At 38.1% G+C, this 24,342-nt stretch overlaps 1 protein-coding gene and 1 pseudogene across 1 annotated transcript; both read right to left on the bottom strand.

Annotated features, from left to right (window-relative positions):
* Positions 1-1,609: 1,609 nt before the first annotated feature.
* LOC149387465 (cytochrome c biogenesis protein CCS1, chloroplastic-like) lies at positions 1,610-2,528 on the bottom strand. Its single transcript, XM_089624680.1, has 2 exons — positions 2,382-2,528; positions 1,610-1,916 (listed from the first exon to the last, which is right to left on the bottom strand). Exons 1-2 carry the CDS (start codon positions 2,419-2,421, stop codon positions 1,675-1,677), a joined length of 282 nt encoding a protein of 93 aa, XP_089480806.1. The 5' UTR covers positions 2,422-2,528; the 3' UTR covers positions 1,610-1,674.
* An 8,142-nt stretch (positions 2,529-10,670) lies between these two features.
* Positions 10,671-16,545, bottom strand: LOC149387466 (pentatricopeptide repeat-containing protein At5g50390, chloroplastic pseudogene; annotated as a pseudogene).
* Positions 16,546-24,342: the final 7,797 nt, after the last annotated feature.

Raw genomic sequence — 24,342 nt, forward strand, 5'->3', positions numbered from 1 at the left:
GCATATAATTGTATTTTGATCTGCTAATATTGTTTGGATCTTCTACTCATTCCCTTTTATTCAACATTGCCTGTATTCGAATTTTAATAAAGAAATCTTCTTTCGCCTATATTTTTAATATCTTATATCGTTCATTAGTTTACTTCGGATCCTGATCTAGTCTTTATAATCAGATTCTGAGACCCTTCTCTCTAAAAAAATAAATATACTAATTCCCATCTTGATAATCTTCGTATAGATTGCTGGAATGAGAAATCGGTTCAACAGTTATTATGTTTGATTCTATATCTATATTTTGTTACAAATTTTGGATATTTGACTTTAAAGGCACATGTTTTAAAATATATATATATATATATATATATATATATATATATTAATTATATATATATAGGTAGCTAACTAACAATCATATCATTCTCCATCTCTCTCTAAAGACCAATGGGTTTTTAAATAATGGTACATTCTACATGAAGCGTTGAAGTTTAGGAAATTCCACAGCGATGGTGTATCCTTTGTATTTTTTTTTAAATCATTCATTTTTCACATTATCAACTAGTTTTGAGTAGAAACTCATGACACTATTAACATAAAACTTTGGTGCCGTTATCATGATATTTTTTTATGTAACGTAACAGTAAGGCTAAACAGTTAGTGCGTTACCTAATAGCGTTATCTTTGATTTTTTATGTTCATATTATCTCTCTGTATATATAATGTAGACAATTTTAATGTTCATTCTAAAGTAACCGAACGAATAAACCCTTTCGAAGTTTTGTAATTACATGTATGCCACCCTAAATGAATACGAAAATAACCCTGAAAGCTTAATAAATTACAAAAGAACCGTAAACATTAATAAAATTACATTTAAAGCCATTTGCTGTCTGGAATTCTCTAAATGTCTGCTGAAATCATCAGATATTTTAGGAAAGTTTTTTCTCTTTCAAGTCCGGGAACAAGCGATTTGTACGTAAAAAATGCACTCATCACATTCCATTGTTTATCTTCTTCCTTCAAACTCTCGTTGAACTATGTGTGATCCGTATTTCTTTCCTTGGGTTTCAAGAAATCTCTGTTTTCTTTTCTTAACCCTATTGAAGCAATTTTCCCATACAACATAAATCTATTACCAACCTCTCCAGTGGGGAAGTAATCCATGTAGAATCTGTTGACGTGGACTTCGGTGTTGAAAGCGTCGTTAGGACTGGAGAGAAATCCGGTCGGGTCCAACACGTCTCCCATGACGAAATTGAGTCCCTGAGGCACGTTCACCGAGCCTATGAAGCTCCCAAAGGCGGTCAGAGTACCGCCCGCCATTATGAGCAACATCGCTAAGTGCACTCCGATTGGAGCAAGCCGACCCGAAAGTCCTTTGAATGCGTACAAACACGGCCCCTTCACAAATACCTGTATAGTTTAATAGACTTTCTATTTTTATCATCCAGGTTGATTAATGGGATTGGTAAATGAAAAAGGCGAGAATCTATTTGAATAAAACCTCGTATCCGGATCCCATGAGAATGACGCCTAAATCTCGTATGGAGGCTCTCGGCAAAGTCTCGGAAAATTCCTTCTTACGGATAACCTCGGAAGAATGCTGAAAGTTCCATCTGATTATATATATAAAGGACCGTCGATTATATATCTACCGTTATGGATTGCTAGAGTATTTCAAAGGAGAGAGAGAGAGAGAGAGAGAGCGACTTTGATGAGGGGTATTTGGGTGGTGTAAGTGCAGGCCATGAGAGAAGCGCCGAAGAGGACGAGAGTGGTGAGGAAAATGGGGGACGAGAACATGTGGTCGAACCCGAACGGAAGAATCCATCTCCACGTGAAGAATCCGAAAGCCGGATTGTCTTCCGAGTACTTTTCGAAGTAGAAATTCGGCGCCTCTCCTTGTTCAACAACAGTTCCTGTTTCAAGATAAAGTTTTGATTTGAGCCCACATTCTCTTATAAGATTTAATGAAAAAAAAAACCCCGAAAGGTTAAGCTTTTAAATGAGCAATAAAAGAAGTAAATTGGTAATTTTTCTCAACTCAAGTCCTTCAAATTCCCAAATTGAAGAAGAGAATCAGTACATTCTCTCGCCTCAAATTCTTGAATTTCCCATATTGAAGAAGAGAATTGGTACATTTTCTCAGCAGACCAAATCCTTAAAATTCCGAAATTGAAGCGTTCAAACGAGCTCCAAAAGAAGAGCATTATAAAATTTCCCAATAATGTTTTATCTAATTTGAACACATTAAGAAATAAAAGAAAAAGCTCGAAAAATCAGTACCAAGCAAGAAATACGTACGTGCTCTTTCTTAACCTAATCTTAGCTAAGAACTTCCAAAACCCAAATTGAAATGTTGAGTGAGAGGATAAACGACAAACCGAGAGCCATGAGAGCAGCGCCGAAGAACAACTCTCCCATTGCCAGAGGAAGATTAGAAAGAAGAGATAAAATCTTCCTTGGAAGTCTCTTCGCAGCTCTCAAAACTCCGTCTTTGTTCGCGCTCTTCTTTCCCTCGCCCGGAGCTTCCCTCCTCCGACAATGGCGGCGGAGATTTCAATTTAGCTAGTTACATATTAGTATTTATTACATTTAAGATTTAACTGTGACTGTAAAGGGTTTGCAATTTATACCGAGTAGCCGCATGTTTCTTTATTTAAATATTACCTCTTTTCTTTATTGTACTTTTAGCCAAAGTTTCAAATGCCCTTTTTTATGTCGTTCTGAACTTCATGATTTATGAAAAAATCGACATCTTGACAGAAAATTGAATAGAAAAATATGAAAATGGGCAAATATTTACCCTTTTTAAATGTCGTTTTTCATGGAAAACTGAAATATCGATTAGATATCGAACAAAAATATTGTTGTTGAATATGTTAAATATATATACACAATACATGTATTTTTAAATTTTAAATTTAAGATTTATACTAATAAATGAAACGTTTTTAGTATAGAATAGCAATGTTTGAAATGCTGGTTGCCGATGGTCCAAAAAAACGAAAACTGATGTGGCCGATGAAAATTGTGACGAAAATAATGTGGAAATTTGAAAAAATATGTTGACGTAAATTGCGGTAAAACACGAAAATTGCGACGGAAATAATACAATTTCAAATATAAAAAATAAGTTTCATGCACATATAAGAAGTTCTAACCATACATTATAAGTTTCAATTACAAATACACATAATACACAACCATAATAAGTTCAAACTTCAAAGTCAAATACATATAATAAACACACATAATAAGTTAAAAAAAATATCAAAATCAAGCAGAATATAAAAAACACACATAATAAGTTTAAGCATATCATAATATCACGTACTACCCCAAAAATGAAATTCACTATCATGTTATCATTTTTCATATTTCGAAATACTTGTTTACAAATATATATATATATATATATATATATATATATATATATGTATGTATATATATAACTACGATTTCCTAACAATTAATTTCCAATTAACATCAATTTAAAATTTGTAACTTCTCAAAAAATATTAAAACAATAATATGTTCACCATGAAACAAGTACAAACAACATCTAATAAAAAAAATTTTAAAAACATTAAAATTATAATATATATATGCTGAAAAACACAAATAAACACAATTTTCATGTAGTTTGCACACAATTTTCCGAAATATTGTTGAATTTGCACTAGCTTGATTGGATTTTGGGCAACGGGATCGAAATTGCGGAGTGGAATGTAACGGAAATGACACAATTTTTTGTGTTTTATACCATAGGTTAAACGACATTAATGGATCCAACGACATGAAAATTTCGACGCAATATCTTTGACACAAATGGCAAAACGCACAAGTGGTCGTAAACTTGCCGGACTTCTCAAGTTACTGCAATTTCTATGCAATTTTCATTCAATTTCTCAAAATTTTAAACCTTTCAAAATAGAGCGTCTGGAACCTAAAACTTTACGAAGGGAAAAGGTTAGGTATAAAAAAATAAAAAATAAAAAATCAAAACATCAAAACAGTACTCTAAAATATTTTCATTGTGCTACTCTTCATCGTTAGTACTTTGCTGCTGTCATCGCCATGAAAGATCGACAATCGCAACAAATAGTTTGAGTGTCATCTTCATCATGGAGCTCAAAGCCTCAATTGACAACGAGCACTTTGGAAAATAAATTTTGAATCTTAGTAGTGTATTAGATCAAAAAAGAATTTTATAAGAATGTTTATTGACTAAGATTTGAGTGGTCACGAACGACACTCGAACAAGCTTTGTCGTCGAGAAGTGCGAAATTATCTGGTTTAAGTCATTAAAGCTTCAAACCTGTGCCTTTGAAGAATAAGTACGATGTCATCACAACTTTATAAGGTATATGTATCATAGGTTTATGATGAGCCCAACAATCTATAATTGGCAACTACTTTCTTATGCATAAACTCTTTCAAACTGAATGATAACAAACAAGGTTTTATAATGGTTATGATTTACTGCTTGGTAGGATTCTGCATTGAAACTTAATGATAACTAACAAGATGTTATAAAAGTCACTGGTTACTCTGTAAATTAGTTTTAAGATGGTTATTCCTACTACTTTGTCGAATGGGAACCGTTTACTATTACCTATATCCAAAAATAACGAAGCAACTTTGCCGCATTTTTCTAGTATCGTATCATACATTATTCAGTACCCTTATTTGGATTATTCGTATTCTAATATTTAAATTCAACGTGTAATAGATAATAATAAAAGAAATATATAACGAATTTTTGTAATATTTATTCCTAATATATTTTCAAAAAAATTCTTATAATATCTTAATGAAATGACGAATAATTTATTGTAACTAGTCAATTCTCTACTTTCGTTTAAGATTTTAGCAAAAATGTCATTTTATGAAGAAAAAAATAGTCCACCAGGTCGAAGTAAATTAATTAACTGGTTAGGTCAATTTAATTTACTTTGATTTGGTGGACTATTTTCCTAATTAAATTAAATTAACTTACTTAGTTAATGAATTAATTTCGACCTGGTGAACTATTTTTTTAATAAAATAAAATTTTGATTATTTTCTAAAATATAATTGACTATTGGGTTACTGAACTGATTCTCCTATGAAATGATTGTTTCGGTGCGAATTTCAAATACATTATTCACTTCAGTATCTCATATAGCAATATGTGATTAAGCTGGTTATCAATAATTATCTATTATAGAGTTCGCCATATTATTTTTAAATTTGATAAAGATAAAGATAAGTAAGATTTAAATTTATTCTATAATGTATAGGTATAGGCTAAAGTAAATTAATCACCCAAGACATACTGAGGCTTCTTAATAAATGTATAATTTATAAACTATTCCATTAATAGGACGGTTAATATTTATATCGTATTGTCTTATTATGTATTTGGTTAAAATATTATTTTATTATCATATCATGTATTGTTACTTTGAAGAAAGAAGTAATACTTTGATTTTCATATATACGCGTACATACCATGTGGCGAGAAATGAGCAACGAGAAGTTGGATTAGGAGCTGCGTATTAATTATACTCTGCCACCGACTTAACTTACTTGATTTGCTCTCATATATAGTCTTGACTAATCAGCCCTAATAGTGATTTCTTGAAGGTAATCAAGGAAAGTGAGCAACGAAAGTCGATCATTCAGCGGCGAAGAGACAGACTCGATCATTCAACGTACGTAAGCAATTCTTTAATTAATTTGCCCGCATTTACTGCGATACATGATTGTAATCAACCCGAATACAAAACCCTAAATATTGCCGCATTAGTGTTTAACTCGTAAGCTAGCAAGTTAAACCGTAATTCTCGATTAATTTTGGAGAATATCGATTGCAGATTGATCCTAGTTCGTTAATAGTTGCGGTGCGATGGATGATTTGTGGAGTGATTTTCCCGCGTTGGACGAGGAGTTCCTCTTCAGTGACGAGTTCAAGAAGAGCGTTCGGGACGAACACGACCTGTTGTTGAGCGAAGAGTTTTCGTCGATTTCAGCCGAGTATTCTTGTGTTACAACCAACCCCGACGAGGATGAGAAGTCAACGCCAAGACGAGTGGGAGGCGGGAAGTGTATGAAGAAGCTGTTGCTGTGGAAAAAGCATTGCGATGCAGAGGATGAGGCGAAGAACAAGTCAACGGCGATGAGAGGGCAAGAACGACCCGGGAAGAGAATGAAGGTGCTATTGAAAAAGCTTCGCGGAGCCAAAAAGACGACAAAGACAGGCACGACTGTGAAAGAAAGGATCGCAAAGGTTCTCAAGAACAAGAAAGCCGAGAATGCCAAGGTCCACCGGCTCTTTTTCCCTCATTAGTTAGCTAATTATTTTTTGGTGTTGTTTGTTTCCATTCCATTGGATATATGGTTGTAATTGTAAATACAAACTGAATGTTAAATGTTGATAGTTGAGTGGGTGTCAACCTAGTTGGGATGTGCTCAACCTCTCATATATCATTCCTTTCTTGATCAATATCAATTAATGAAGTATTATTTTTATTCCATTTTTACATTCATGTTTTTACTACCTGATTATTTATCATTTTAATTTTAATTTTAATTTTTTGGTTTGCATCAACAGATAATCATATACAATTAATATGCCAAAACGTAGTTTGTTTCTTTAGATAGAAATAAACTGGTATAGTTCACAATGAAAGAAGAGTCCAAATAACAGTAAAAAAAATAGAAAGAAAAAAAAATGGAAGCATGCTAAAACGTGAACATGCTTATATTATTTCCTATTTTATTTTGCAAGTATGGAAAAATGATCAAGACAGCGTTTCTTAGTCCTTAACTATACGTATGTGCTTTCATGCTAATAATAAAAAATAAAATAAAGATATAAAATATCCCTCTTCCCCCTTTCAACTCGTAAACACCCAAGGGAAATGTGGTTCCTAAGGAGACAAATAACTAATAATAGTGGCAAAAATATTAAATTTTTAGATAAAACACTACTTATATACTCTTTTTTTTTTTTTGCAAAAATACCACATGTTACTATTTAGTAACGCCGAAACTATTTGCACCGTTAAGTTCAAACATAAATTTTAACGGCGAAAGTATTAATACATAACTAAATTTGTAACATGAGATATTTTTGCCCAAGAAAAAAATGAGTATAAATATCGATTAGAGTAAATTTGAGCAGTTTTGCCGCCATTTTATTTTTCAAATGTCATAAAAATTTAACAAGGCACATCCGTGACAACTAGCCGCATCCCACCTCACTCTTTTTCCCTTATAAAAAGCAAGCATTGCATTCTTTTATTTTTCATTCAAACCATCACTCACACTTCGACAAAGTTATAATATCCTCTTTGAAGCTCTTTTTTCAATTACACTATTCCCGTTATTATATATATATATATATCTTCCCATCTCTCTCAAGCTCAAAACACAAATGGCTTCCTCCACAATGCCGTCATGGACCGACAAGCAAAACAAGGCCTTCGAGCGTGCTCTTGTCTTGTTCGACAAGGAAACCCCTGACCGTTGGTTCAAGGTTGCAAGCGCCGTTTGCGGGAAAACTGCCGATGAGGTTAAGGTGCACTGTGAGCTCCTCGTCGAAGATATTAAGTTTATCGAGTCCAACAAAATTCCGCTCCCAAAGTACAAGACCACCGGTGGGTGGTAAAAAGAGGTATACCATGCATGGTTGTCAAATATAAGAGTTCTCTTTTTTTTTTTCTTTTTTTTTTTCTAGTCAAACCATTTACAACTACTTTTTCCCATCTAAATAACAAGCTCAGATTTTTGTCCCACGATAGTGCTTCCCAAATCCAAAGCTTACTAATGGCTCAGTCAGCACTAACTCCTATAGTTGGTTGATGCCATAACTTATTTATCATAATATGCCCATTCATTTAATGATATTTATTAACCGTTTGGATTTTCCGATATTATTTAATTATGTTACAAACATCGTATAGAATTTATCAAAAAATGCTCATCCTTTGAATATTCTATTTAAAAATAATAATTACCGATGCATTTATTTACTTGTTCAATTATTAAAGAAATTTCGCTTATTAATCTTTATTTATATTTATTTTTATAGGAAATAGCTTCGAAATTTGTGGTTCCTAATAAGGAGACAAATAACTAATAATAGCGGCAAAAATATTAAATGTTTAGACCAAACACTACTTATATACTAATTCTTTTTTTTTTTTACAAAAATACCACATGTTACTATTTAGTAGCGCCGTAACTACTTGCACCGTTAAGTTCAAACATAAATTTTAATGGTAAAAGTATTTATACATAACTAAATTTGTAACATCGGGTATTTTTGCCCAAGAAAAAAATGAGTATAAATATCGATTATGGCAAACTTTGAGCATTTTTGCCGTCATTTTTTTTTTCAAATGTCATAAAAATTTAACAAGGCACATCCGTGACAACTAGCCACATCCCACCTCACCCCCTCACTCTTTTCCCCTTATAAAAAGCAAGCCTTGCATTCTTTTATTTTTCATTCAAACCATCACTCACACTTAGACAAAGTTCTAATATCCTCTTTGAAACTCTTTTTTCTTTTACACTATTCTCGTTCTTATTATCTTCTTCCCATCTCTCACAAGCTCAAAACACATATGGATTCCTCCACAATGCTTTCATGGATCGACAAGCAAAACAAGGCCTTCGAGCGTGTTCTTGCCTTGTTCGACAAGGAAACCCCTGACCGTTGGGTCAAGGTTGCAAGAGCCGTTGGCGGGAAAACTGCCGATGAGGTTAAGGTGCACTATGAGCTCGTCGTCGAAGATATTAAGCTTATCGAGTCCAACCAAATTCCGCTCCCAAAGTACAAGACCACCGGTGGGTGGTAAAAAGAGGTATACCATGCCTGGTAGTCAAATATAAGAGTTCTTTTTTTTTTCCTAGTCAAACCATTTACAACTACTTTATCCCATCTACATAACAAGCCCAGATTTTTGTCCCACGGTAGTGCTTCCCAAATCTAAAGCTTACTAATGGCTCAATCAGCTCTAGCTTCTCACTTTTATACCGATAAGAATCTGTTAACAAAAAGAAAGAGCCTTTCTAAAAATAAATTTAAAAAATCTAAGTCAAAAAACACATTCGTGTTTACTCTTATCAGTTCCTAGAAAACACATCCTTCGATATATACAATAACTAACTGAAGCAAGCTTTTTTTTCGTTTCATGTATTTAATTAATTACTGGAATTTATTCACAAACCACTAATTTTGTGGCTTCACGTACTTATTATTTTGTTGTTTTCCATTGCTGGATTAGAAACCTCAAGCTCAACCACGTGTCACATTTCTGATCCAAATACTGAATCAGCAATGTAAAATCTTCGAAAAATATATCATACGAAACAACCAAACAGAAACCGCCGGTCAAAAAGCAGAAGAAGAAAAAAGATATATGAAGTGAAACCGAGAGATCTCTGACCTAACCGAAATGATGTATTTGAGTTACTAAATAACTATTTTTAGGGAGACTTAAGTAATAAATAGTATGCTCAAAAGACACACAAATAGATGCACAACTTAGAGGATAAATATGATTTTTTCCCCTAAACATAAAGTAATAATGTTCTTTTAATAGAAAGGTCCGATAAATTTTACATTCGATGTCCCTCAACCTCATATTTTGCAATCTGCATTCACCTTAGAAAAACAATTTACTATGTATAAGCCAATTTTAAAAGTTATCCATATAAATATTACTCAAATTATTAGGATTCGTTCCCCCTCAAAATTCTACCATTTATATAAATCTTCAATAAGTAAAAAATATTTATTACAGAATGTGTAATTTTTTTTTTTTTTATATATCCAATTTTAGATTAGATTTTATACGCACTCCCCAAATATCGACATTAATATTAATTAGGTCACTCTTCAAATATCCAAAAAGAGTTGTACCATTAGTGATAATTTATTAGTTTTATTTTTTTGTTTTACATAGCACACTGTTTTTTTTTATAAGGTCAATGATCAATCTATTTTGTTTAACATGGTCAAAAAGTTCTCATAAATAGCACAAAATGAAAAAAAAAATAAAAATAAAATTGAACTACCAATTCGATGACCTAAGTTATTATTATCATGTTCAGCTTGATCACTCAGATCAGAATCCTCTTGCCAACGACTCGGCAAAAAAAAAAATTTATTTTCCAGAAGATCTATTTGAAGACATTTTCAGGGCAATTATAAATAATTATTTATTTTACAGGACGGTGGAGACAACCATAACAATAATAACAGTAATCGGCAATGGCAGCCCAATGTTCACGCTTTCTCTGTTGGAGGAAGTGGTAATTGGATTTCCTAATCGATATCAGAAATATATATATATATATATCTAGACATTCAATTAATTGCGTTGCTGTGATTGGAATGTGTAGTTGCTGGTAAGGAATTTGAAGCTGTGATTGGAATGTGTAGTTGCTGGTAAGGAATTTGAAGGAGAGAGAGAAGGTTATGGCAATGAGTCCAATGAGGAATGGAAAGACAGTGGAAAAGTGGAAAGCGAGGCAAGAAAAGAGAGGAAATGTGCTCAGCAAAGACGATCTAAACAACGTTGAAGCCGATGAGGATGATTACATGCAAGTCTCAAATCACCTCTCAATAAAAGAATAAATAAAAATTACTCACAACTGAATAACAAGAGTAGGCCAATTTTTATTTACTATTGAGCTATGATTAAATGGACAATCTTAACATTAAAGTTGTGTACTTGAAAAAGAAAGACAAGAAAGTCACCAATAATCTCCACAAGAGCAATTCCCATCTTTATGATACTAACTGAAGAATATAAGTAAAATGAAACAAGGTGTAGTATAATTGTTGAAAGAAATTACCAATAATCTCCACAAGAACAACCTCCATCTTTGAAATGGTGAAACCTAATAGCGCCCCTGAGAACGATTTCTCTCCCGGCGACCAAAGCGATCAACTTGATCGCGGAGTGGCAATCGCCGCTGACCCGATGGCCCTGCACGATCTGCAGCGGCGTCCCGTCGGAAGTACTGATGATCCCGAACGAGATCGCGAGTTTCTCGCTCTGGTGCGACGACCGTTCTTCGCGTTCGTCGAGCACAGAGTCTCGCTCGGGGACGTACCCGAGCTCTGTGATCTCAGCCGTCAGTTCCTCGAGTTTCCGGTAGATTTTTTCGGTTTCCGCATGGGTCTTGTCTCCAGACCGAAACACGTGAGCCTGTTTCTTCACCTCTATCCAAGTGCATGCCGGGAAAATCCTCAGACCCTTCCTTTTCAGGGTCCGAAGCACGGAAGAAGCTTCCTTTGCCTTTCCTGTGGCCTTGTATATGTTCAAGAGGACTAGATAGCTGTTGAGCAATTCCGGCTCCATTCCGTAGATCTTCTCGGCGGCGATTCTCCCGAGCTCCAAATCCCCGTGGACCCGGCAAGCAGTGAGAAGCGCGGCCCACATCTTGACCGTGGGCTTGAAGGGGGCTTTCAGTATCATCTCGTGGGCTTCTTCCAACCAGCCTTCTCTCCCGAGCAGCTCGATCATGCACGCGTAGTGCATCGCCTGAGGCTTGACATTGTGGTCTCTGCTCATCGACTCGAAGATCGCCCAGCCTTGATCGAAGAGGCCCGAGTAGGAACAAGCCGAGAGGACCGCGAAGAACGTGACGTGGTCGGGGATGATCTTCCGGTTGTTCTCCCTCGTCATCCTCTCGAAGAGCTCGATGGCCTCACTCCCGAGCCCGTGGTTGCCGTACGCGGCGATCATTGCGTTCCACGTGATCACGTCCTTGAACGGCATTTTGTCGAACACGTTGCGGGCGTCCTCGGCGCTGCCCCACTTTCCGTAGAAGTCAACGAGCGCGGTGTTGGCGATGAGGTTGAATCCGTAGCCGTGGCTCACGAGGTCGGCGTGGGCTTGCTTGGCGTGCGCCAGCGAGGCGAGCCTCGAGCAGATCTTGATGACTACGGAGAACGTGAATTGGTTGATTTTAACGCCCGAGTCTCTCATCTCGTAGTACAAACTCAGGGCTTCCTCGGTGTGTTCGTGGCGCGCGTTCGCTGCGATGATCGAGGTCCAAGCCACCGTTGTCTTCTCCGCCAGCCTGGAGAACACGAGCCGAGCTTCTTTAATGGAGTTGCACTTGCTGTACATGTTGATCAGAGCGCAGGCCACGAAGGCGTTGGCCACCACGTTGGACTTGACCGCGCAGGAGTGAATCTGCCGTCCGATCGTCACGATTCCGAGGCCCGAGCAGGCTCGGATCACGGTGGTGAATGTGTGGGCTCCGATCTCGGAGAATTTCTCGTGGATCACGAGGAACAAACTGATCGCCTTGGCAAAGTGCCTCGAATCCACGAGGCCCGCGATCATCATGGTGGATGAGACCAAGTCCCACTCGGGCAATTCGTCAAACAGTTTGCGTGCCTCTTTCATCATCCCGCACCTCACGTGCATATAAAGAAACTTCTTCCTCATGTGCAAATCCAATTCAAGGCCAGTCCTGGAAACGAATTCAGAGAGATTTTTCACTTCTCTAGCGGAGTTCAATCCGATGCAAGCCCATACCAGTGAATCGAGAGTACTGGTCCGGATTCCATTACAGCCAGCGATCTCCAAAACCCTGAAAAGCTCGAGTGCTTCTTCGTATCTCTTCCCCGAAACAAGCTTCTCTATCTCATCAAAAATCCCACTCATCGACCTCGTAGCCACCTTCGGCTCCTCGATCGATGCCGTTTTTTTCCTCTCGCCAACGTCCACCGCGAAACGTTTCGCCTCCGGGCGTGGCTGGAGAGAGCACTTTGCGCGGGGAGCCACAGCCTTCGGCGGCGATATCAGAGATCTCCGGCGCTCGAAGGACCGAGTATCGGAGGAAGAAAAACCGAAGACGCAAGAAATTGTGGCGGTTCGAGATCCGAGCGAGATTTCCATGGCTATAGAGAAGAGATCGTAGCTTTGGAAACACACGCAGAGAAGAAAGATCAGAGCGAGTTTCGTTCGGAGATTTGCTTCGGAGACTACGAAGTCTGAGACCAACACCGTCCACCCGATTACACCAGTTTCAACTCTTATCTACCCCGAATTGAAATATTAATTTTATATTCAACTTTCTTTTTTTATTTCCATACTCTCGTATTTATTTCATATCTTCCAATTATACAACTTATTCATTATTTAATACTAAAATATTACTCCATAAAATAAATCAAAATACAAATTAACATAAACTAAACTTAATATTTATTAATGTCATTTTAGTTTTTCTCAAACTCTAAATGTCAATGTTGTATTTGAAAATAAATTTAAAATATAAAATATGAATAATTTAAGGATAAATATGATATAATTTTATAAATAAGTGCTAATGTATAAATTATAAACTTTACAAGGGCTAAAAAAAATTAGTGTAGTGAATAGTGTTGCGCCATATTTGACGCAACACTAAAATCAATTAAACACCCACGCCATTTTGGCGTGGGATATAGGGTATGGTTGAACTCCACCCTGACGCCATTCAGTGGGAATGACGTTCGGGTGGAGTTGGTCTGAAGCCTGAAAGAAACGGTTTCTTGCATTGTTAACTCCGCCTATGTTGTTTTGACTGTTTGTCTGAAGACTGAACATAAAATACTTTTTAAATCACTGACATAAAATACAAAAAAAAAAAAGTAGTTGGCTGAGTGACCCAAGAAACCACATTTGTAGATAGCGAGATCCGACCTTTGTTAAAATTAATAATTGTTCATTGAAAAATTAGTAGTTCTAGGCAAGGAAAAAAATGTCATTTTCGTTACCGTTCCGAGCTTCCTGATTTACGGAAAATCGACAAGTCGATGGAAAATCGAACGGAAAAAATGTGGAAAATGGTATTCGATTTGCAGTTTTCAAATGCCGTTTTCCATGGAAAAACGACAACCCGATGAAAAACCGAACGGAAAAAATGTGGCAAAATATATTTAAAATATATACATGTAATACATACATATATTTTTCAATTTTTAAACATATATAAATAAAATACATTATGTATATAATCTTTTTTAATAGAAAATTGTATATATATATATATAATATTTTATAAATTTGTGCTATTAATGTATAATATTTTATAAATTTGAGCTATTTTGTATGTAATATTTTTTATATAATATTTTGTATGTAATATTTTCAAATGAAAAAGAATCTTCACAAAATATTTGAAGACTAAAATGTGTAATATTTAAAGTTACAATTTCATTTCATGTTAAATCAACTAAAACTAATCACAAATTCATTAACTTAATTTTAACCTAAACTTCATTTTATACTAAACATGTCACAAAACATCAAAACATGTCACAAAACACAAATAAAACTTAGTTTTAACCTAAACTAATCAAATTATTAAACATGTGACATTATCAATTACAATTACTAATCAATTTCAAAGTAGCATGTTACAATTACAATTTTAATTTCATTAAATAATTTTAAACTAAACAACCTATTCATGTAATTATTAGACTAATTACAATTCCTAATTGATAAATTACAATAAATCAAAACTAATTAAAACAAAACAAATTTAAACTAAACACTAACCTATACTATATCACAAACTATATCTAAACATGTCAAAAAACAATGAAAACTTAATTTTAACCTAAACTAATCACATTATTAAACAATTGAAGATATCATATTAATACTAATTAAGTTACAATCAATTTAAACTTTTAACCTAAACTAATGGAATTATTAAACTTAACAAAATTACTAAACATGTAAAATTATCAAATTAATACTAATTAAGCTACACATATACAAATTAATTCCTAACACATATAAACTTAATCTAATTAAAATTACTTAACACCATATACAAATTAATACCTAACAAATATAAACTAAACATACAATAGACAATATACTAATTACACATATACAATATACAATAAAATCTATACGATGTATATTTACATACAATATATAAACTAATAATACTTAAACAGAAAAAAAAATTACTAACCTGGCCGGGACTCTCGGAGAAGGAAGGTCACGCCAGAGGCAGGGATAGCGGCCCTGCGTCGGAGAGGAACTGGGCTCGGCCGAACAGGGCAGGCTCCGGCCATTGGAAGGCCGCGGGAACAAGGCTCGGCAGAGGTTCGGAGGGGCAGCGCCGGAGCTGTGGTCGGAAGGGCTCGAGGCCAAGGGGCTGAGCGCCAGGCGAGGTACGGAGGGGATCGGGACGTGTCTGTGAGAGAGAGAGAGAGAGAGAGAGAGATTCGGAGTTTAAAAACCGAGATTCAATTTCAGTGAGAGAGAGATAGAGAGAGAAAATCCGGTGGAGAAGCGCGCAGAGGTTGTGGCTCAGTGAGGCAGAGAAAAAGAGAGAGAGAGAGAGAGAGAGAGAGAGAGAGAGAGAGAGAGAGAGCTTTTTTTTTTAAAACGTCTACGAAGTGGGGAAGACGAAGTGCAGAAGATTTGGCTTTATACAAAAACCTAAATTACATGTGCGACTTTATCACATCCGATGGATCTTTCCGGTGCGACAAGTCGCACCACCCGATAACTTATCAGGTGGCATCGGATAATATTAAAAAAAAATTAATTATGAAAGCTACGTCATAACTGAATGAAAAAAGAAGGGGGAGAATTGGCCCGCTTAAAATTTAAAACAATCAGGTGCGACTTTGTCGCACCTAAAAGTTTCTTTAACTATCTGGTGCGACAAGTCGCACCTGATACTCAAAATAAAAAAAAATTCAGCGATCTGGTGGGGTCCAGAACCAGCTCGTCCCGAGGAGGGAAGAGCTCCGCCGACGCGAAAACTGGCGCCAAGGACTTGATGAAGCTGATGAGAGAGAGACCATCGCCGAGTTGATGGGAGACGCAGATTCCGACCGCCACGCCTCCGCTGGAGAACATGTTGAGTCGGATTCCGGGCGGCGAACTCGTTCATCTTGTTGACTTCGAACGGAAGGAACTTCGAGAGCTCGCTAGGGTTAGGGTTTTTTATTACCTCGGAGAGCTCGTGAGGGCTCACGACTCGGGCCTCGGAGAAGAAGATTCCCTCGTCATTGCAGTCGACGAACCGGTCGTTTCTGACACGGCTGGCGAGCGGGTAATATAAGGCTAGGGCGTCAGAGAGGGCCTTCTTTATTTGGTTCGATATCTCGCTGATCCCAGGCTCGTCGGCTCGGTCGTTTTTCAACTCGTAGAAAAAGATTAGAGGACTGTACATTTTGGGAGATATTTGGTCGAGATAAGAGAGTGTGTAGCGGCGAAGATGGTCAGGTGTTTCGGACGACGGTTTGATGATCTCTTCCGAGGTTACTTCCACTTCAATCTTCATTTCTATCGAAACTCTAATCTTCATTACTAACCTGGCCGGGACTCTCGGAGAAGGAAGGTCACGCCAGAGACAGGGATAGCGGCCCTGCGTCGGAGAGGAACTGGGCTCGGCCGAACAGGACAGGCTCCGGCTATTGGAAGGCCGCGGGAACAAGGCTCGGCAGAGGTTCGGAGGGGCAGCGCCGGAGCTGTGGTCGGAAGGGCTCGAGGCCAAGGGGCTGAGCGCCATGCGAGGTTCGGAGGGGCTCGGGATGTGTCTGTGAGGCAGAGAGAGAGAGTGAGAGAGAGAGAGAGAGAGAGAGATTCGGAGTTTAAAAACCGAGATTCAATTTCAGTGAGAGAGAGAGAGAGAGAAAATCCGGTGGAGAAGCGCGCGGAGGTCGTGGCTCAGTGAGGCAGAGAAAAAGAGAGAGAGAGAGAGAGAGAGAGAGAGAGAGAGAGAGAGAGAGCTTTTTTTTTAAACGTCTACGAAGTGGGGAAGACGAAGTGCATAAGATTTGGCTTTATACAAAAACCTAAATTACATGTGCGACTTTATCACATCCGATGGATCTTTCTGGTGCGACAAGTCGCACCACCCGATAACTTATCAGGTGCGACTAGTCGCATCGGATAATATTAAAAAAAAATTAATTACGAAAGCTACGTCATAACTGAATGAAAAAAGAAGGGGGAGAATTGGCCCGCTTAAAATTTAAAACAATCAGGTGCGACTTTGTCGCACCTAAAAGTTTCTTTAACTATCTGGTGCGACAAGTCGCACCTGATACTCAAAATAAAAAAAAATTCAGCGATCTGGTGGGGTCCAGAACCAGCTCGTCCCGAGGAGGGAAGAGCTCCGCCGACGCGAAAACTGGCGCCAAGGACTTGATGAAGCTGATGAGAGAGAGACCATCGCCGAGTTGATGGGAGACGCAGATTCCGACCGCCACGCCTCCGCTGGAGAACATGTTGAGTCGGATTCCGGGCGGCGAACTCGTTCATCTTGTTGACTTCGAACGGAAGGAACTTCGAGAGCTCGCTAGGGTTAGGGTTTTTTATTACCTCGGAGAGCTCGTGAGGGCTCACGACTCGGGCCTCGGAGAAGAAGATTCCCTCGTCATTGCAGTCGACGAACCGGTCGTTTCTGACACGGCTGGCGAGCGGGTAATATAAGGCTAGGGCGTCAGAGAGGGCCTTCTTTATTTGGTTCGATATCTCGCTGATCCCAGGCTCGTCGGCTCGGTCGTTTTTCAACTCGTAGAAAAAGATTAGAGGACTGTACATTTTGGGAGATATTTGGTCGAGATAAGAGAGTGTGTAGCGGCGAAGATGGTCAGGTGTTTCCGACGACGGTTTGATGATCTCTTCCGAGGTTACTTCCACTTCAATCTTCATTTCTATCGAAACTCTAATCTTCATTACTAACCTGGCCGGGACTCTCGGAGAAGGAAGGTCACGCCAGAGACAGGGATAGCGGCCTTGCGTCGGAGAGGAACTGGGCTCGGCCGAACAGGACAGGCTCCGGCTATTGGAAGGCCGCGGGAACAAGGCTCGGCAGAGGTTCGGAGGGGCAGCGCCGGAGCTGTGGTCGGAAGGGCTCGAGGCCAAGGGGCTGAGCGCCATGCGAGGTTCGGAGGGGCTCGGGACGTGTCTGTGAGGCAGAGAGAGAGAGAGAGAGAGAGAGAGAGAGAGAGAGAGAGAGAGAGAGAGACATTCGGAGTTTAAAAACCGAGATTCAATTTCAGTGAGAGAGAGAGTGCTTATATTCATTTTTTTCATATTTAAATTTTGGGTTTTTAGTTAATAATTTTTTTCTTCCTTTCTTTTATGTATACTTCTTGCTTTTGCTTTCTAGATTTTAATTTTTATGTGTGTATATATGTTTTTTTTTTAATTGTTGTGCATTATCAATATAGCTTTATTATTTGTCAATATAATCAAAGAATAATTATGTCTAATTCTTGAAGAATTAAGGGGAAAAAGGAAAATTTTGATTCAATAAAAAAAAGTTCTCGAAAAAATTCGAAGTTACCAATTCTCTTTATCTGTGTTAAGAAAATGCCTTTTTTTGCACTTTTTCTTTAGGCTTTGAGGTATGTTAAGCCGGTCCTGCTTGAGTCCTTAAAACATATATAATAAATTTTGAAGAAAATGAGGATTAACCAAATAGTGGAGATCAGTAGAGTAACTGATCCATGCATGCATATTCTTATTTTTTTTCCCCATGTAATCCTATAAATAAAAAAAAGAATATTATGATTTATATGGTACCATTTAATTATGGTGCAAATTTTTTTTTTTTAATGAAAATCTTATTTGACATTTCTACATACTAAACAATAGAAAATAGGATATAACGTTCATGAATATGACTAGCGATCTAGTCGACGTGGACTTTCTTGCATGTTAATCTTGAGACGTGATGTATTCCTTAATATATGTACGAAAAGTAGTCGTTTCACCTTATATCCTCTAGCTCGTAGATTTTATTTTTCTGGCAAAAAATAGAAGATAAAAATTAGAAAGGAATAAAACCTGAAAAATTACAAAAGTGTTCTACGAATGTGTAATGTGTTTGAAGGAGAGAGAAATTAACAAAATTGGAAGGGAAAAAACAAAACACTGATAGCAGGTGCGACTCATTTGTTATGGTGGAGACTACGATAAATTTCATAATAAATGACGTGATTTGATATATCATATATGTAGTAAATCATTAAAACATTTCTTGAAAAATTAACTCTGAGCGAATTACAGTGACGACCTTGTGGCATATCGTTGGAGAAATCATTGATTTCTTGTCACATATTATCCAATAAAGCTGGGTAGTCTCTAAAATTAGAAAGTGCAGTTTCTTCGAGAAAAAAAAGTGCAATTTCTAAGATTTTAGTGGAATATCTAAAGAATTTAATCAAACAAAAAAGGAAAATTAAATGTTCATTTTTGTTTTGTTTTTGTTTTTTTTTTATTCGTCTATCTTTTAATTTGAGTTATTAGGTTCATAGTTACTGAGTATGATTAGAGAGAGATATTTTTAGTAAAAGATCAAGTGCTTTAAAATACGTAAATTATTAGAGTCAAAATGAGAATAATATGTATGCACTAGTACAATTTTGGGCCAATTTAAAGTTGTCTTGCACAACAATTATTTTGTGTCGTGTAAGCACATGTCAAAACTGTCGTACAATGTGTTTACTCGACAGTTTAAACATGTCGTTCAAGCAGTTTTAGGTTTTTGAACGACAGTTTTGAAATTGTCGTGCAAAGCTCTTGAAAACCATATAAAAATTAATATTAATAATTCTTTATAATTATTCTGCTATAAAAATAATAAAATCATAAAAAATATGAAATTAATTTGAAACCCAATATCATCAAACTAATACACAAACTAAAGAATATTGACCAACATCGAATGTTCATAATCAGTAAGATAATGACCAACATATCAAACAACGTATGTATATGCATGGCTCTGATAAGATTTTGAAGATACTCTATAACTAGATGAGATCATACAATGTTTCAATTTCGAAAAATGAATTTTGACAAAAATATTTATTAATGATTAAATAGCAATCACTTAAATTAAAAAGGGCTTGAGAGCGCACTTATGATCCCATTTACGAAAAGTAAAAATGAAAACATATCAATTTCGAGTGAATGGTTATTCTGAAATAGAACGAGAAAAATGTAATTTGATTAATTCAGTCTCAAAAACTTTGGAACAATTAGAAAATTATAAGAATGAATGGCGTTTACCATTGGGTCTGATGATGAACGTCAAATGATAGTGTAATAAGATTTGAATTCGTGTTGTATTTAAATTTTGATGGATAAGATATTTTAAAATAGTAATATCTACAAGTTTTAATCTATAAATATATCTTTTATTTAAATACAAAATAGATAGAAGAATGTATTATAATAATCAATATATTTAGATCTGCTTAGCTGGTCTTAATATACCCGTTGTTATTGTGGGAGTAGATTTCGCCCTTCCCGGCTAGGTGGGCTAGTTCGGCCCAAAACCCAGTTCGGCCCAGAAATCCCAGGCGCGGGCGAGGTCGGCCCAAGACGATAGCTAGTAATTCCTTGACGAAGACCGAAGCCCAGTTCGACCCAGGCCCATAGACGTTCCTGGATGATCCGGCTAAACGGTTCGCGCCACCCACCTTCTCTATGAAACGGTCAAATCGCCTAGAGGCAAGGACGAAGACGAGATTAGTGGACTAAAGACCGATTCTGCCCGTACACGTGTGACGATCTGAAGAAGAAGGAAGGACGGCGAGCTAGTTATAAAAGCCCGCTCAATCTTCATTTGGCGACTACTGATTTTCCTGCTGAAAAACGCATATAATTGTATTTTGATCTGCTAATATTGTTTGGATCTTCTACTCATTCCCTTTTATTCAACATTGCCTGTATTCGAATTTTAATAAAGAAATCTTCTTTCGCCTATATTTTTAATATCTTATATCGTTCATTAGTTTCCTTCGGATCCTGATCTAGTCTTTATAATCGGATTCTGAGACCCTTCCCTCTCAAAAATAAATATACGAATTCCTATCTTGATAATCTTCGTATAGATTGCTGGAACGAGAAATCCGTTCAACAATTTGGCGCCATCTGTGGGAATACTATCAGAAACCTAATGGCGAAGAAAAAAGATCGTCGGATCTGAAAAATGTCGTCCAACAGCGAACACGAGATCCCGCCCTCTGGAGCTGATCCAGAGATGCGAGCTCTATTGCTGAAACTCTTTGAAGTAACATCCGAATTCCAGAGGTCAACCTGATCTCAGCTCGAAAGCTTGACGGCTGGACAATCTTCTCTTCAGGAGCAGCTCGACATCGAGCGAACTGCATTGCTGAGCTTGATTGGGGCCGCTACTGCAAACGGGCGCATGGGAATGCTCGAAGGCGTCTGAGTTTCTCCGGAATTCAGATGTCCCCCAGTACAGCCGGTCCTAGTAACATGGCCGGGACAGGACTGTTCGAAGGACAGGTCGGGGCCAACGCTCGGCGAGCTCAACCGAACCAGGGCGACCTGCCGCCCCCCCCCCCCCCCTAAGGAGGTCCACCTCCTGGATATGTTCCTCGGGTTATCGACCTCCCTCAGGAGGAAGATAGCCAGGAGGAGGCGAATAATTTCGTACCCGCAGTGAGAAAGGAAGAAAATCCCCGAGGACAAAACCGAGCCGGGGCAAAACAGCTCGGTGTAGAGCCCCTAAGAGATAACCACCCCGCCCTCAATGCTTTCCGCCAAGCGGTGGAAGCAAAATTCCGAGCTGTGGATTCCAGGATGCATTATGCCACGAGCTCGGCCCCTGAGATCGATCGACTGGTGGCAGACACTCGACGAACTCCTTTTGCCCAGAACATAACCCGGGTTAGAATCGGGGATGCCGGGAAGTTCAGACTCCCGAAATACTCCGGATATTCCAATCCAAAAACTTATGTAACGGCCTTCCGCATTGCAATGGCCCGAGCATGTTTGAGCGATAACGAGTTAGAGGCTGGGTATTGCCAATTGTTTGCCGAAAACCTCTCTGGAAACACCCTTGATTGGTTCTCACGTCTCGAGGAAGGCTCGATAAGTTCTTTCCAACAGTTATCAGCCTCGTTCATTAAGCAATACTCAAATGTTGGTCGAGGAAGAGGCAACCCTGGCAGACCTGTGGAACACCCAGCAAACTCGAGACGAAACCCTAAAGAATTTCATGACGCGGTTCAAGACTGTTATGTCAAAAATCCCCTGCATCGAGGGGGAATCTGCCCTGAACGCCCTGAAAAATGGACTCTGGCACGAATCCAGGTTTCGGGAAGAAATGACCGTGAATAGGCCGCCCACCATCGAAGATGCGATCCATTGCGCCTCAAACTTCGCAAAGGCCGAGGAAGAAAGGGTTCTCCTGACCAAAAAACATAATCCAAGAAAAGTCCCATCCATGACACCCATCCCAGCCATGGTAAGGACGCCTTGCATAAAACCCCATCGAAACAATGAATGGAGGAAGCCCCTCGGTCCTCAAGAATACGCTTACAACGTAAACAACGAAGGAACCTCCGAGAATGGTCCCTCGAAATTAGGGGTGGCAATTTGGGGCCGTACACGTGACACGATACGGTTACGACACGGTGTAAATGTTTTTGGGTCGACCTAAAATGGATCTGGGTCCATCCGGGTCAAACACGATTAACACGATTAAATAACGTGTGAACACGACACGAACACGACAACTCATTGGGACCCAATTAGCAGACACGAATATTAAATGAGTTGTTAATGGGTAAACACGATAAAGACCCATAATGACCCAATGGATTGTGCACTAGTACAAAAAAGACCTTTAGGTACGACTTTTTTTGCACCCAAAAGTCAATTTTCGCACCCAAAGATATCTTTAGGTGTGACTTTGGGTGCGACTTTTCCGCACCCGAAAGTCCGCACCTAAAAGTCTTGGGTGAGAAAAGTCGCACCCAAAAGTCTTGACTTTCGGGTGCGACATTTAGGTGCGACTTTCCGCACCTAAAGTCGCACCTAAAACATCACCAAAAATAAAATAAAAATGGCACATTGGACTGGTAATACACGGCCAAGAATACATACACGGCCAAAAATACATACACGGCCAAGAATACATACACGGCCAAAATAACAACCTCACAGCCAAGTCCAAAATTCACGTCCAATTTATCCCAAAAAATCAAACAATCCATCTTACACATAATCTCAAGCATACCATCAATCCAAGAGCACCAGAACCATCTCAAAATCACTAAATCACGTCCAGAATATTAAAACCCCCAAAATGAATTTCAAACCCTAGATTCACAAATCTAACTCGGGTAAGATCTGATCTTTCCCGACGTCTCTTCCTCGGGCGGCGGCCACAGCGAGCTCGCGGCGGTCCTCGTTTCCTCGGCCACGACGCGCGGTGCTCGGGTTTGATGGCTGGATAGCGCGCGATCAAGGAAGGAGAAGATGAGAAGAAGATGAAGAAGGAGAGGTGGATGATCGGCCGATTCTCTTGTTGATTGTTGCTGTTTGTTTTTTTTTCTTCTCTCTTGCAGGTGCCGCTCGAGCAAAATGAAGAGGAAGAAAGAAGAGAAGAAAAACGAGAGAGAGATAGAGATAGAGAGAGAGGGGTTCGGAATGTGAGAGAATGAATGAAAATCGCAGTGAAAATTTATTTTATATCCTGACCTAGAATTTTGGTTTTTGTCGCACCCAATGACACTTTTGGGTGCGACAAAGTCGCACCCAATGATATTTGTCAGTACCTTTGGGGGAAAGTTGACCGCTCAAATGTTTTAAGACTATAGGTGCGACTAAGTCGCACCTAATAGTTTTGATGAAGCATTGGGTGCGACAAAGTTGCACCCAAAAGTTTTGACGGACTTTTGGGTGCGAAAAGTCGCACCCAAAGTATAAAAAAATCAGCGAAAATTTTTATATGCTGGTTTAGTTTTGGGTGCGACAAGTCGCACCTGAAAGACTCATTTGGTGCGAATTTTGGGTGCGAAAAGTCGCACCCGAATGTCTTCCGCACCGGAAAATAGTATTTGTAGTAGTGGTGTTTGAACTTCTCTTTTGTAGTAAAAATATTATGTTGGTGGCTTAGTCGATTATATGGAGTACTTTTATTAATTACTTATTCTGACTAATTTGTTATTTAATTTAATTTAGAGAATTTCAATATTTTGAAGTAAACATGTCTAAGGGCCTAAACCGATTCTCGTGTTCAAATGGGTTTAGTGGTCTAAATGGGTCTGTGGACTCAAGTGGGTTCGTGGGTTACATGGTCCATTGAGACACGATTAATAAATGGGTCTTAGTGGTTTGGGTCTGGGTTTGACAAAAAAATAGTGGGTCGTGTTTGGGTTTTGCTCCTAGACACGATTAATAAATGGGTCGTGTCTGGGTCTGTAAAAAAATAAATGAAAACGAATAAGACACGACACTAAACCCGAATTGCCACCCCTACTCGAAATGGCCTCGGGATAAGAAAAAATATTGCGATTTCCACAAGAGTTATGGG

Source organism: Urtica dioica, chromosome 8 (assembly GCF_054948205.1).
Source record: "Urtica dioica subsp. dioica isolate 48M chromosome 8, U.dioica_male_clone48M_v1_H2, whole genome shotgun sequence".
Taxonomy (NCBI): Eukaryota; Viridiplantae; Streptophyta; class Magnoliopsida; order Rosales; family Urticaceae; genus Urtica; species Urtica dioica.

Excerpts from the sequence above, each read along its gene's own strand:
- LOC149387465 (XM_089624680.1), bottom strand. The coding sequence starts at position 2,421 with ATGGGAGAGTTGTTCTTCGGCGCTGCTCTCATGGCTCTCG. Across the intron at positions 1,917-2,381 it reads CGCTGCTCTCATGGCTCTCG|GAACTGTTGTTGAACAAGGA; the intron begins GTTTGTCGTTTA and ends ATCTTGAAACAG.